Source organism: Austrofundulus limnaeus, unplaced genomic scaffold (assembly GCF_001266775.1).
Source record: "Austrofundulus limnaeus strain Quisiro unplaced genomic scaffold, Austrofundulus_limnaeus-1.0 Scaffold0, whole genome shotgun sequence".
Lineage (NCBI taxonomy): Eukaryota > Metazoa > Chordata > Actinopteri > Cyprinodontiformes > Rivulidae > Austrofundulus > Austrofundulus limnaeus.
The window spans coordinates 6,362,428-6,374,643 of NW_013952402.1; the positions used below are offsets into that span (position 1 = coordinate 6,362,428).

Sequence of the window (12,216 nt, forward strand, 5' to 3'; positions counted from 1 at the left end):
TGACTTTGAAAAATAAATCTGTTCTTTTTTTTACTTATAAAAGGCTAAATAAAACAAAAAATATTGGTGGTAATTTTTGACTGTAACTTTACAAACGGCACCCCACAGTATAGAGCTCAGTTCACCCACTTTCTTGCTATAAACAGCCAGTCAAGAGAGATACTGGCTTTCCCATATTTTGTTTTTATTTATGGCTCTTAATGGGCTCCATATAATAATGGACCATAACGCTTCTGCACGCACAGGTGCGTGGCAATATAAATTAAAACAGTAAAAAACAACTATAATGTTTACCATTTACATTTATGAAGCCTCCATGTGTTTGTACAGCTGATTACCTCTAATAATAAACGCGTAGCACATCGCACAGTGGGTTTTGAGACTTTCAAACAACGTGGCAAGGTGGGATTTAAAGGGACAGAGAGGCAGGAGGAAGAGGAGGAGGGGAGGGGGCTGTCAGAGCTGCGCATCTGTACGATCCGAGGAGAGAGAGAGAGCGAGAGAGGGAGGAAAGAGGAGAGACGAGCGGGTCAAGATGAGGACCGCGGCAGCAGCGAGGCAGGATTCGAGATCCGGACGGGCGAAGGCAAACGGAAAACCGAGAATCACCGAGGCAGGCCGATGAAGGAGRGCTCCGGAGCCGCGCTGCGTCGCTCCAACATGGAGGCGTAGCGACAGCAGCACACAGAGAGGAGATCAACCCATTGTAGCCCTGCAGCATCAGCATCATCCCCACCATCATCCGTCCAACCTGAGCGGAGAGGAGGAGCAGGAGGAGGAGGAGGAGGAGGAGGAGGAGGAGGCGGCGGCAGTAGAGATGGGCTCCCAGGTTGTGCAGACCCTGCGTCAGGGAGTCTGGGCATCTCTGACCGGGGGATGGTACCACGACCCGGACCAAAACAAATTCAACAACTGCTGCCACCTCTATCTGTGGATCTTTCTCCTGATGTTCCCCTTGTCTCTCCATCTGGTGAGTGCTCCTCCCGTGGAGGAACATGACGTTCAAGGCCGCGGAGGTGCGTGAGCTGCAGATAGCATCGTCTTCACATTTCATAACAGGTTTAGGAGAACGTGACAGTGTCATGACGTGACTACATGTACCGTGAGTAGAAAAGCGAGGCACCGTAGCAGTGTGTTTTTTTCCCCCCCTGCGTGCACGCAGTGACGGAACGCATGCCTGCTCCTGGATGTGACAGTGGTGGAGRCAGGAACTGTTCTTGTGGATCACAAACCTGCATCCTTTCCATCACATGTTCAATAATTTGTTGTCTTTCTGACCTTTCAACCAAACCTTCACTGAACATTCAAGCTGCATCTTCAGTCTTTTATACCAAAAAATGTCCCCATAAATCAGGCTTTATTCCAGATGGAGCAGATGTGACAATAGGCTACAAGCTGCAGCCCTTGTAATAATCTAGCTCTGAGTCAAAGTTTTAAAGAAATGGTCTCTACTAGGTCAATCTAACATTTTTTTTCTGTAAAGCTCTAGGCTATATTTAAGTTCTCTTTAAGTAAAGTTATTTTCTTCTCTCATCAAGTCACCATATTGTTTTTTTTTTCAGACTTGGTGGGCTAAGAAGCAAAACATGAGAATTACCGTAAATACTAGAAAAGCTGTGCTGCCTAAAATAAATGATGTGTAAACATAGAAAAAATAATAATAATTTGACTACAATTAAATAACTGATCTGGGTCCAGATAATCAAATGAGTCTTGATTCAAACATTAATTTGGACACCACTTGTTGTGAGATACATCCCTTGCGTAAGTGAAAGTGAAACCACTTTATTTCTTATCATTTTGTTACTAACGATGACTTGAGTCTTTGTGCAGACACGCGTATTGAGTTTCCTGCAAAACAAAACAAAAGTTCAAGGAGAGGCGCGTCACCAGGTTGTAAATCTGCCCGTGCAAACATCCGATACAGCCAAATTTCTGTCTAGCAAAGTATGACTCATGTATCAGTTTGATGCATGATTCTAAGTTTTATCCTCCGGCTCTTTTGCTTTGAGCCATCCGCAGTCTGGGATCAGTAAACTTCAGTAATCCCTAACAATGATCAAATCAGGTTTTATGGTTTGCTGAAACATGCGCCGGAGTTTGTGTGACCAAAAAAACGCAAAGGAAGGACTTGAGTCTCATTCAGCTGTTTTACGTTCATCCCTCCACAGGCCCTGCCACCTACTACCATGGCTCTGAGCATCTACTGCACTTCCATCACYGTCTTCTTCATCCTCATCAAGATGGCCAACTATCGGCTGCACCTGATGTTCGATGAGGGCGAAGTGGTGGTCCGCAGTCTGTCCGACCTCAGCAAGACCCAGGAGAAGAAGAGCAACGCCTCGGACTCCTGCTTGCCAGCCGGCATCAGGTGATAATATATATTTAAAATGGTATTTTTGCTCCAGCTGATGTGCTGTTAGGCTGGCTATTGTGAAATCTAGGCTAGAGGCCTAAATCCCTAAAGAAACAACATAATTATGAGAAAAAGTACACTGAGGCCTCAGAACTCATTCTAGATTAAAAGCAAATACAGAGTCTTTATTTTCCCTTTTTGTCCTTGTTTTTTCTAATGCCTCTTTCCGATTTGATTTCATGATCGAGTGTCTCAGAGTGAGACTCTTTCAAAAGTTTTCTTTCATCCTTGGTGAAAAAATAAACTTATGTYAGTGATTTTCAGTCAGGTTATTTCCTGTAACACACTTGTCAGCAGCTAAAAAGGAAACCCATCAGTTCTTGCACTTTGTATGGCTGCAACAAGCTCAGACTCAAACTGGCTTTATTCTCTTCAGAGGTGTCAAACTCATTTTCACCGAGGGCCACAKGAGCGTTATGGTGGCACTTTGACGTTTCATGTTTAACTTTGACTAAACAGTGTTTTAACACGTCCTCTTTTAAACACTGATGAGAACTAAACGTTTATTTATTTATTTCTGACTAAATCTGAAATAAATACAGAAATAGAGAAAAAGACTGTAAATTTCATCATAGGTACTCTTCAACTGTGAGTGATRRAATCTAAAACAAAAATCCAGAAAAATACAATGTATGATTTTTAAATAATTAATTTCCATTTTATTGTGTGAAATAAGTATTTGATCATCTATCAACCAGTAAGAATTTTGGCTCTCACAGACATGTTAGTTCTTCTTTAAGAAGCCCTCCTGTTCTCCACTCATTACCTGTATTAACTGCACCTGTTTGAACTCGTTACCTGTATAAAAGACACCTGTCCACACACTCAATCAATCAGACTCCAGCATCTCCCCAATGCCCAAGACCAGAGAGCTGTGTAAGGACATCAGGGATAAAATTGTAGACCTGCACAAGGCTGGGATGGGCTACAGGACAATRGGCAAGCAGCTTGGTGAGAAGGCAACAACAATTGGTGCAATTATTAGAAAATGGAAGAAATACAAAATAACGGAAAATCTCCCTCGGTCTGGGGCGCCATGCAAGATCTTACCTTGTGGAGCATCATTGATCTTGAGGAAGGTGAGGAATGAGCCCAGAACTACACGGCAGGACCTGGTCAATGACCTGAATAGAGCTGGGACCACAGTCTCAAAGAAAACAATCAGTAACACTCTACAAACTCCTGCAGTGCACGCAAGGTGCCCTTCCTCAAGCCAACGCATGTCAAAGCCCGTCTGATGTTTGCAAATGACCATCTGAATGATCCAGAGGAGGAATGGGAGAAGGTCATGTGGTCTGATGAGATAAAAATAGAATTTTTTGGTTTAAACTCTCTCGTCATGTTTGGAGGAAGAAGAATGATGAGTACAACCCCAAGAACACCATCCCAACCGTGAAGCATGGTGGTAGAAACATCATTCTTTGGGGATGCTTTTCTGCAAAGGGGACAGGATGACTGTACCATATTGTGGGAAGGATGGATGGGGCCATGTATCRTGAGATTTTGGCCAACAACCTCCTTCCCTCAGTAATGGAACTGAAGATGGGTCGTGGCTGGGTCTTCCAGCATGATAACGACCCAAAACACACAGCCAGGGCAACTAAAGAGTGGCTCCGTAGGAAACATCTTAAGGTCCTGGAGTGGCCTAGCCAGTCTCCAGACCTGAATCCAATAGAAAATCTTTGGAGGGAGCTTAAAGTCCGTGTGGCCCAGCGACAGCCCCGAAACCTGAAGGCTCTRGAGGAGATCTGTATGGAGGAGTGGGCCAAAATCCCTGCTGCAGTGTGTGCAAACCTGGTCAAGAACTACAGGAAACGTCTGATCTCTGTAATTGCAAACAAAGGTTTCTGTACCAAATATTAAGTTTCATTTYTCTGGTGTATCAAATACTTATTTCACACAATAAAATGGAAATTAATTATTTAAAAATCATACATTGTATTTTTCTGGATTTTTGTTTTAGATTCCATCACTCACAGTTGAAGAGTACCTATGATTAAAATTACAGTCATCTACAAGCTTTGCAAGTGGGAAAACCTGAAAAATCAACAGTGTATCAAATACTTGTTCTCCCCAGTGTGTATATATATTATTTTTTGGGGGGGGATACCCCCTTGGCGGGCCAAACGTGAGTCACCCGCAGGCCACATTTGGCCCACGGGCCTTGAGTTTTACACGTGCTCTATATGTTTGTTTATTTTTATACTAAAAACCTAAAATGCTAGGAAAAAATGTCTCATGAAAATAAAGTAGATGAACTCCCACCTTAGATTAGGTGGCGTCACGGTTCCATTGCTCCCCATCTCTTGTTTATTTATTTATTGTCCAACAGAAAGAGCAGCACTGTACCTGACGGCGTTGCCATAACAACGCTGGCTCGAAAGCGTCCCAGCCCAGTGATCCAGGTGACGGTGAAACAGACTGAGACWGACCCAGGACTGATAGGGGTGGTATGTGAAAGATGAGTAACAGAAACACTTTGCTGATGCTTAACACTTACATGTTTGTTTTCTCTCTTACAGGACTGCTCCAAGTCAGAGGAGGTGAAAACGGCTGAAGGTGATACAAATTTTTCTTTAGATTTCAACACAACCTAAAAAAATAAATGACATTATTAGCCATTCCAAAAATAAATGCATGCTTTCTTTTTACTTCAGGACAGAGGGAGGTTCCTGCGGAAGAAAAGCCCGCGGCAGGAAGTCCACAGCCGAAGCCTGAGCTTTCTCCAGATGATCTCTCCAGCCCCAACCCAGAGCAGGACGCCCCGCTGCTGCAGGCCCAGCAGAGGTCCCCGTCCCGAGCTGWCAAACAAGACTCCTGTCCCAAGTCTGATGCTGAGTTGAGGAAAACGCACACGGACAGAACTGAAGCWGGAGCTGCGACAGAAGGAGCGGACGCTCAGAAGTCCACGATGAGGAAAAACGATCGATCGGAGGAGGGGAGGGTACCGGAAAAAGACTCYGAGATGAGAACAGAAGAGACGGAGGAGAACGAGGCAGAGGACGGGGAGACGGCTGACGAAGGGTTGCCACCTTCAAAAGGGAGCGGGGACGAGAGCGAGGAGGGAAGTGAGGGGGCTAGAGAGCACTTGGACAACTCACCGGAGACCCCAAACAACGAGCAGGACGAGTTCATTGACATCCCAGAGTCTCCAGAACAGGTGGGCTCCAAAAGAGACGCACAAAATCTGCATGTTGTGACATCTAAGAGTTAATATAAAAAGTATTTTCTTCTCCCTCGTACCRTGTCTCAGCCTGATCTGATGGAGGAAGCATACTGCTCTGATGAGATTGAGGTGGTTCTGGTTGATACCTCCAGTCCGGGCCCYGCGTCCGCCCACCTGGACGACAGCGACACCATCAAGATCATAATCACCATGAGCTGCGACCCTCAGACGGCTGCTCAGCTGGAGGAGAGAGTCAAGCAGAGCCTTCTGGAGAACGCACAGGTCAGACAGAACAACTTTAACCGGATTTTTAAAAGTCAGAGATTTGTCATTTAGAAGTGCGTGTGTGTGTGTGTGTGCGACAAATCTGTGTGTGCATGTGTGTGTGTGTACTGCAAGGCTCAAAAGGACGCGGGAGAATGTCACATCAAGATCCCCGTCATCACCTTCGACTCTCCTGAGGAGGAGAGGCAGAAGCAGGAGGATGGGGAGGAGGCGAGCCGTTCGGAGAGGGAGGACACCACGCCCAAACGTCAGCGGACCACGAGCCAGAGCGAAGAGTTCCACTTGTGTAGAGAAACAAGTAGTCCCGAGTCCTCCACGCTGCTGGAGCACCCGGATCCAGACCAGGAGCGTCGAGGACTGCAGTCCGACAGCTCACCAAGTCCACAGCTGATGAATGACAACAGCTCATCAGGCATCGACGTCCACTCCCACCCTGATGATACGGACCCTTCRGAGCCAAACGTGGATTCACGAGGGTTCCTGCGCTTGCCGCCGGCCGTGGGCCGCTACGGACCGGGCGGAAGGACCCACATCCGAGGACTAAGCATGGACAGCGGGAAAGATCTGCTCTCAGAGCGAACACATAATGTGGTACGCTCAGCTCTATCCCCTGCTTCTATTTTTGTCATTATAAAAAACAAAATACACTCACAAATATGTTATGTATTTTTTTTTCTTTTTACCAGAACACCATGACCAGTTCCAAGTCCGACCTGGAGGCCAAAGAGGGACAGATTCCCAACGAATCCAATTTTTTGGAGTTTGTTTCCTTGTTAGGGTCCCTCAGTATGAGAGGAGGAGGTGGGAGCACACAGGAAGAGAAGAAAGACAGCAAACTGACTGCTGAAGAGGAAGGTTGGTCCATYTTCTTTATCTAAACATGTAAAAAGAGAAAGCTGCAGATGTTTGCTGGAATAAAATTTCCACTATTGCTTTTATTGTTTGACCAATAACACATACGTATAAAAAAATCCCTTTACTGCCCATTATTGCTAAGATCATACAGTTTAACAATTCATAATAATTCTTTTGGTTTTGTGAAAATTGCACACAAAGTATATAAAAGGACACATTTAACATGAGATTAAAATATTCATTAAGTATAAAATATGCCAAAATACAAATGTAGTAAGCACCTTTTGATACCAACATTTAATCTACATCTCTTTACACCCATTGACAGTTTATGCCCTTTAAGTCCAATATAAAGAAAGCATTATAATGAACTGACTCTAAATAAGGAAATAATTTGTATACTTTGATAAAATTTCCCCTAATTCTTATGTTTTCTAAGCTTGCCAACCTTAACTTTTTGTTTTACATACCCTCGTAAGACTGATGCTGTAATTGTACTGGCTTTTTTGGGCAGTTTGTTAAATAAAAGTGATAATAAAATGATACAGGCCCAGGAATAGATCCCAGAGGTACTCCACTATTAATATTTAACCAATGGTGCTTTTAGATCAGCTAAATCATACAGTAATTAATGTTAATCAGTTATACAAGAAATGTATAACATTCTAATTAAATGTAAAATTCCTTTTACAATACTTAAACCTTGACATTTTATTATTAATCATCTCCAATGGTTGCACAAGTAGTACTTATTAGACATCACAGATAAAAAAAACAGCTCTATTTATCTCCTGAAACATGATAATGTAAGTCAATATTCTCTAACACCTCTTTTTCATAAGAAAAATACCTTTATACGTAAATAAATACAAAGTTCTGTATTTTTGAGCACCAGTACTTTAAAATTCATGTCACTTCTGTATGTTTATAAGTTCTCATCCAGATCCAACACTGGGGAATTGCAATATTAAGAGTCAATTTTACATAAAGAAAATGTAGCCAAATTTGTGCACTTTTTAATATTAATTTAATCTAATGTTCCTTGTATTTTCCTTTAATTTTCCTTTGAATTTCCTTTAATTTTTCTTCTTTATTCTTTGTTTCACTCTTCTTTGCTTAAAATAATCATCTGTATATAGTTAACATGTTCGAAATAAACCAAATAAACAAACAAAACATGGTAAAGATGAGGCTTCAGTAGAAGAAGGATTAATAGAAACCGCTATTCAGCTTTTTTTAGCCAGCGAGCAAAACACATAGGGAAGCTCAGACGAGTGTTATTTCCTTTACTGCCAACAGCACGGTAAAAAGAAGTACTTCTGTTTTGTCTTTGTACAGAAAATCAGAGTGCAAGCCCCAGGCCGGATGCAACATCAGAACCCAACACTGAGAACAAATCAGAGCGCCCCAAACCTCCCACCAGCCTCCCAACGAACACACTGCAGGCCATCCCACCAACACACATCCCAATAGTCTCCCCTGACAGGTAAATGTCTGAAAATACCTTTTATTTGTCTTTTTGAAAAACACATGTAGTTATGAGCACAGACACGTGGAGYTCAAAGATGGAACTTTTACAGTTTTTTTTACAGTCCACAGACAGAGAAGGATCCGGACTATGATTCCCTTCCCTCTCAAACATCCCAGTCTGAGAGCTCCATGCTGCAGGTCATCTGCAGACCCGAGGCCACAAATAAAGAGGAGGCCTACACCTTCCATACTGTACACAGTAAGCACCAACCTGTCTGCGTTTTGATCACTCTTTGCCATAAGATCCTGTATACGCCCGCCTGTTTGTAAAGCTAATTTTCCCCACACTATTCCTCCTGATAAAAAAAGCTTCATGAGCTTTTTGTCTCTTTGTGTCTCATCAGGGGACAGACCTCGKAAGCTGTATGCAGAGAGAGCCCTCAACCTGCCACTAGGAGCAGAGCTCATCACAGGCAACATGTGGTGTGTGCTCAAATCATTTCTTCACCTCTTCAAGTCCTTTTTATTATCTGCTTCACCTGCAGCAAATTTCTTACCATCTTATAAATAATTAATTCGGTCAGATTTGTTGTGTGAATCAGCGTTTACACTATTGTCCTGTTTTTAATCTTTATTCTGCTTCTGTGTACTTTCTGCTTTAAAAGGCCTTTGAATGTCAAAATGTTAAGCTTAGGATGCTCTGACTTTTGGTATTTGTAACTTTTAACTTCTAACTTTACAAATATTTTCATCATAGGAAAATACATTCTGCTTTTATCAGTTATTTAAAAAACATTGTTCTTTAAAAAAATCAAATTATAAAGGGAACAATTTTTGCTCTTTATTCATTTTATGCTACTTTTAGCCTTTTGCTGCTTTTTGCATTTTTTTAGTAAGTGTTTGCTTATTTTAGCTTCTGGCTACCGTTTTGCTACTTTTAGCTTTTAGCTAATCTTTAACTAGTTTGTTGTTTTCAGCTAGAGTTTTGCTGCTTTTAGCCTGTTTGCTAACTTTTTTCCAGCTTTTGCTTTAAGCTGCCATTTTGCTTCTTTCAGGTTTAAACGAGTCTAGCTTTAGTTTATGTTCTATGTCTTTTAGCTTTAATAACTCAGTTTCAGTCTCTGTTTAAGCAATCATTTGGCACTTAGCATCCACACACAAATCYTTTAGTTTTTTTTTTTGTCTAACTTTGTTCTCTCTCTGTTTGTGTTGTCAGTGATCTTCTGTCAACGTCGTCCAACTCAGAGTGTCAGGAGGGCACGGCGGGCACTCACGCAGACTGTCCTTTCCAGCGGCGCATCATTCCTGCACACAGGCTGCGACCACGAAGGACGCACCCTGAGATCTTTCAGGTCTCCTTCTTCTCTCCTTTCATTCTTCAAACTGTACTCTACGATCCAATTAACCTTAAGGAGAATCCTTTGACATGCTAGTTAAAAATGGCGAACTTGAATCTGACACATTTTAGTGTGTCTGTGTTTGACTGCTGAATGATTTGTGTTTAATGTTGTTCTTGTGAACCAGGAAGAGGACTCCTTGGACGAGTCATCGGAGACATCAACGCAGGAGAAGCCGACCAAGAAAATTTATTACAAACTTCAGCTGTTTCCTGGGAAGTGGATCAGTATTTTGTACGACCGACTCACTCTGCTCGCGCTTCTGGACAGGTGACTCATCCTTTAAATCAGTCCTCTAACGGTAACGTCTAGTTTAAATCATGGGTTTTTCCTTTGTGAGCAGGTTACACGTACAGGCACTGCTGTGACCCATTTATTACCTTTGCTTGTGTTTGTTTCTTTTTAAAAGGAACCAGGATGTTCTGGAGAATCTGGTTGCGATCATCATGGCCTTTTTGGTTTCCTTTCTGGGTTTTGTGCTTCTAAACCACGGCTGCTTCAAAGACTTCTGGGTCTTTCAGTTCTGCCTGGTCATCGCCAGCTGCCAGTATTCTCTACTGAAGGTAAACCCTCCACATCGCATACAAGATCTTTGCTTAAAACTTTGGCATTATCTGTTGTAGTTCACTAGATCTGTTAGCAAAATATCTCCATCAAAAAACAAGATAGAACGGATTAAATTAAAAATATAAATCAACTGTTTGCACTCAGCTGAACTGAGTAAAGGTAACACACTTACTTTGCATTAGTTGGCAGATTTTTTTAAATTAAATCCTCTACATCTGTTTTTCGAGTGAACACTGGATGGATTTTATGAAACTTTCAGGATGTAAACACTGGATGATAATCAGCCTTAGCAAACTCATAAAAGAATTGTAACTCAACCAGTTTTACATATATTGCGCTGAAATTTAATGYGTTAGTTGTCAAATGTCATCTCCAATACATACTAGAAACATCTACACACTCCAGATCATATATTATGAAATTTACAAGTTTTGTTTAAAAGGCTATAACTTTAATCTTAATCATAATGATCTTTGTTTAATACTCTGGCATGAAAAGACTTTAATTTTTTTGTGCTTTAGTGATATTAGCTCAATACTGACTTCTATTAATTTATTTTTCAGAGTGTTCAACCTGATGCAGCGTCACCAACACATGTGAGTTTGTAACTTTGTTGTAAAACGTCACTATTTATTATAGTCTGATTTGGATATTAGATGTCTTGACTTTTTAAAAAAAAATCCTGTTATTGTACTTTTCTTTATCAACAATAAATATCAGAAGCTCTTTGGAACTCGCCGTCATCGCGCCAAAACCCAAATTTATGCTACTCTAGAAGTAGGCATGCAAGCAAACGTCTAACTCTGTGTCACCAGGGCCACAACCAGCTGGTTGCTTACAGCCGAGCGGCCTACTTTTGTATTTTCTGCGCTCTGATTTGGCTCCTGGAGCAGCTGCTGAGGAGGAAAGACCTGCCCGTTTCCACTCTGTACGGAGTCACCATCATCTGCTACGACGTCCTGCGCTTCACACGAGACCTGCTCGTCGGTGAGCAGGAACGCAAACGTGTTTCTTTCACATCTGCCCAGCTGCTTTTCTGCATCCATTTCTGAACTTTTTGCACCGGGTCCAGTCTATAAAAATAATAAGAAATGTGTTTTTGTTTTGTGCCTGAAACAGGTTTTACCTACTGCTTCCCTTTCACCTTTCTGGTGGGCCTTTTCCCTCAGATTAACACTTTCACCATCTACCTGCTGGAGCAGGTCGACATTCATGTCTTCGGAGGAACAGGTTAATAACAGTGATTACTATTTTTCATAAATAAATCCAGGTAATAGATGGAGACTTGAACACAGAAAATCCCAGGTAGCCATCAGAGCATGGCAGCTGCTTCATATTCTTCACTATATATTGTTGAAATATGTTGCTAAATTCTGATTAAGCCAGCCGATCGTATCTTGTTACTGTTTCTCCTGACTAAGTATGTTTTCATCCCCGATGTAATGTGTCAATCTCAGCTGCCACGAGCCTCGTCTCTGCCATCTACAGCATCCTCCGCAGCCTGATCGCTCTGTTTCTGCTCTACGGTTTCTGCTTTGGAGCTCTCAAGGTGAGAAAAAAAAGCAAAAAAAGGACTGACAGTGGCAGATTTGTAAAAAGCAGATCTGATAATCCCTGATGTGTGCGACATCACAGGAGCCGTGGGACGAGCAGCACACCCCCGCCCTGTTCTCGGGTTTTTGTGGCCTTTTGGTCGTGTTCTCCTACCACCTCAGCCGGCAGAGCAGCGACCCGTCTGTGCTGCTGTGAGTTGTTCCTYCGAGTATTTAAACACACACAAAAAACTTGAATTTAGCTTGTTACTCCTTTAATGCGTTTCGTGAGAAAAATCCAATCAAACACATTTTCAATTCCAGATCTCTGATCAAGTCAAAGATCATGCCTGCGCTCGTGGAAGTCAAAGAAGAGGAGGAGGAGGAGGAGGCGGAGGAGAACAACGCGGAGATTAAGGACCCGCTGCCTGAGAAACTGCAGAACTCCATGGTAAATCTGGATTGAGACGTTTTAAAGGAAAGATGTTGCAATGATGCAGTTTTAGTATTTTTTTGTCAGTTCAATAG

General features: G+C 42.3%; 1 protein-coding gene across 1 annotated transcript in view; it reads left to right on the top strand.

Moving 5' to 3' along the window:
• Nucleotides 1-459: 459 nt before the first annotated feature.
• pcnx2 (pecanex 2) overlaps nt 460-12,216 on the top strand; it is a gene marked incomplete in the record, with an annotated part of 27,793 nt that continues 16,036 nt past the window's right edge. Inside the window, 20 exon segments of the mRNA XM_014033969.1 lie at nt 460-970; nt 2,172-2,371; nt 4,749-4,866; nt 4,939-4,975; nt 5,074-5,576; nt 5,670-5,864; nt 5,982-6,458; nt 6,554-6,722; nt 8,061-8,208; nt 8,315-8,451; nt 8,597-8,675; nt 9,409-9,544; nt 9,717-9,859; nt 9,999-10,152; nt 10,720-10,752; nt 10,972-11,143; nt 11,276-11,386; nt 11,614-11,705; nt 11,792-11,901; nt 12,013-12,139. Coding sequence (XP_013889423.1) covers nt 818-970; nt 2,172-2,371; nt 4,749-4,866; nt 4,939-4,975; nt 5,074-5,576; nt 5,670-5,864; nt 5,982-6,458; nt 6,554-6,722; nt 8,061-8,208; nt 8,315-8,451; nt 8,597-8,675; nt 9,409-9,544; nt 9,717-9,859; nt 9,999-10,152; nt 10,720-10,752; nt 10,972-11,143; nt 11,276-11,386; nt 11,614-11,705; nt 11,792-11,901; nt 12,013-12,139 — 3,294 coding nt within the window.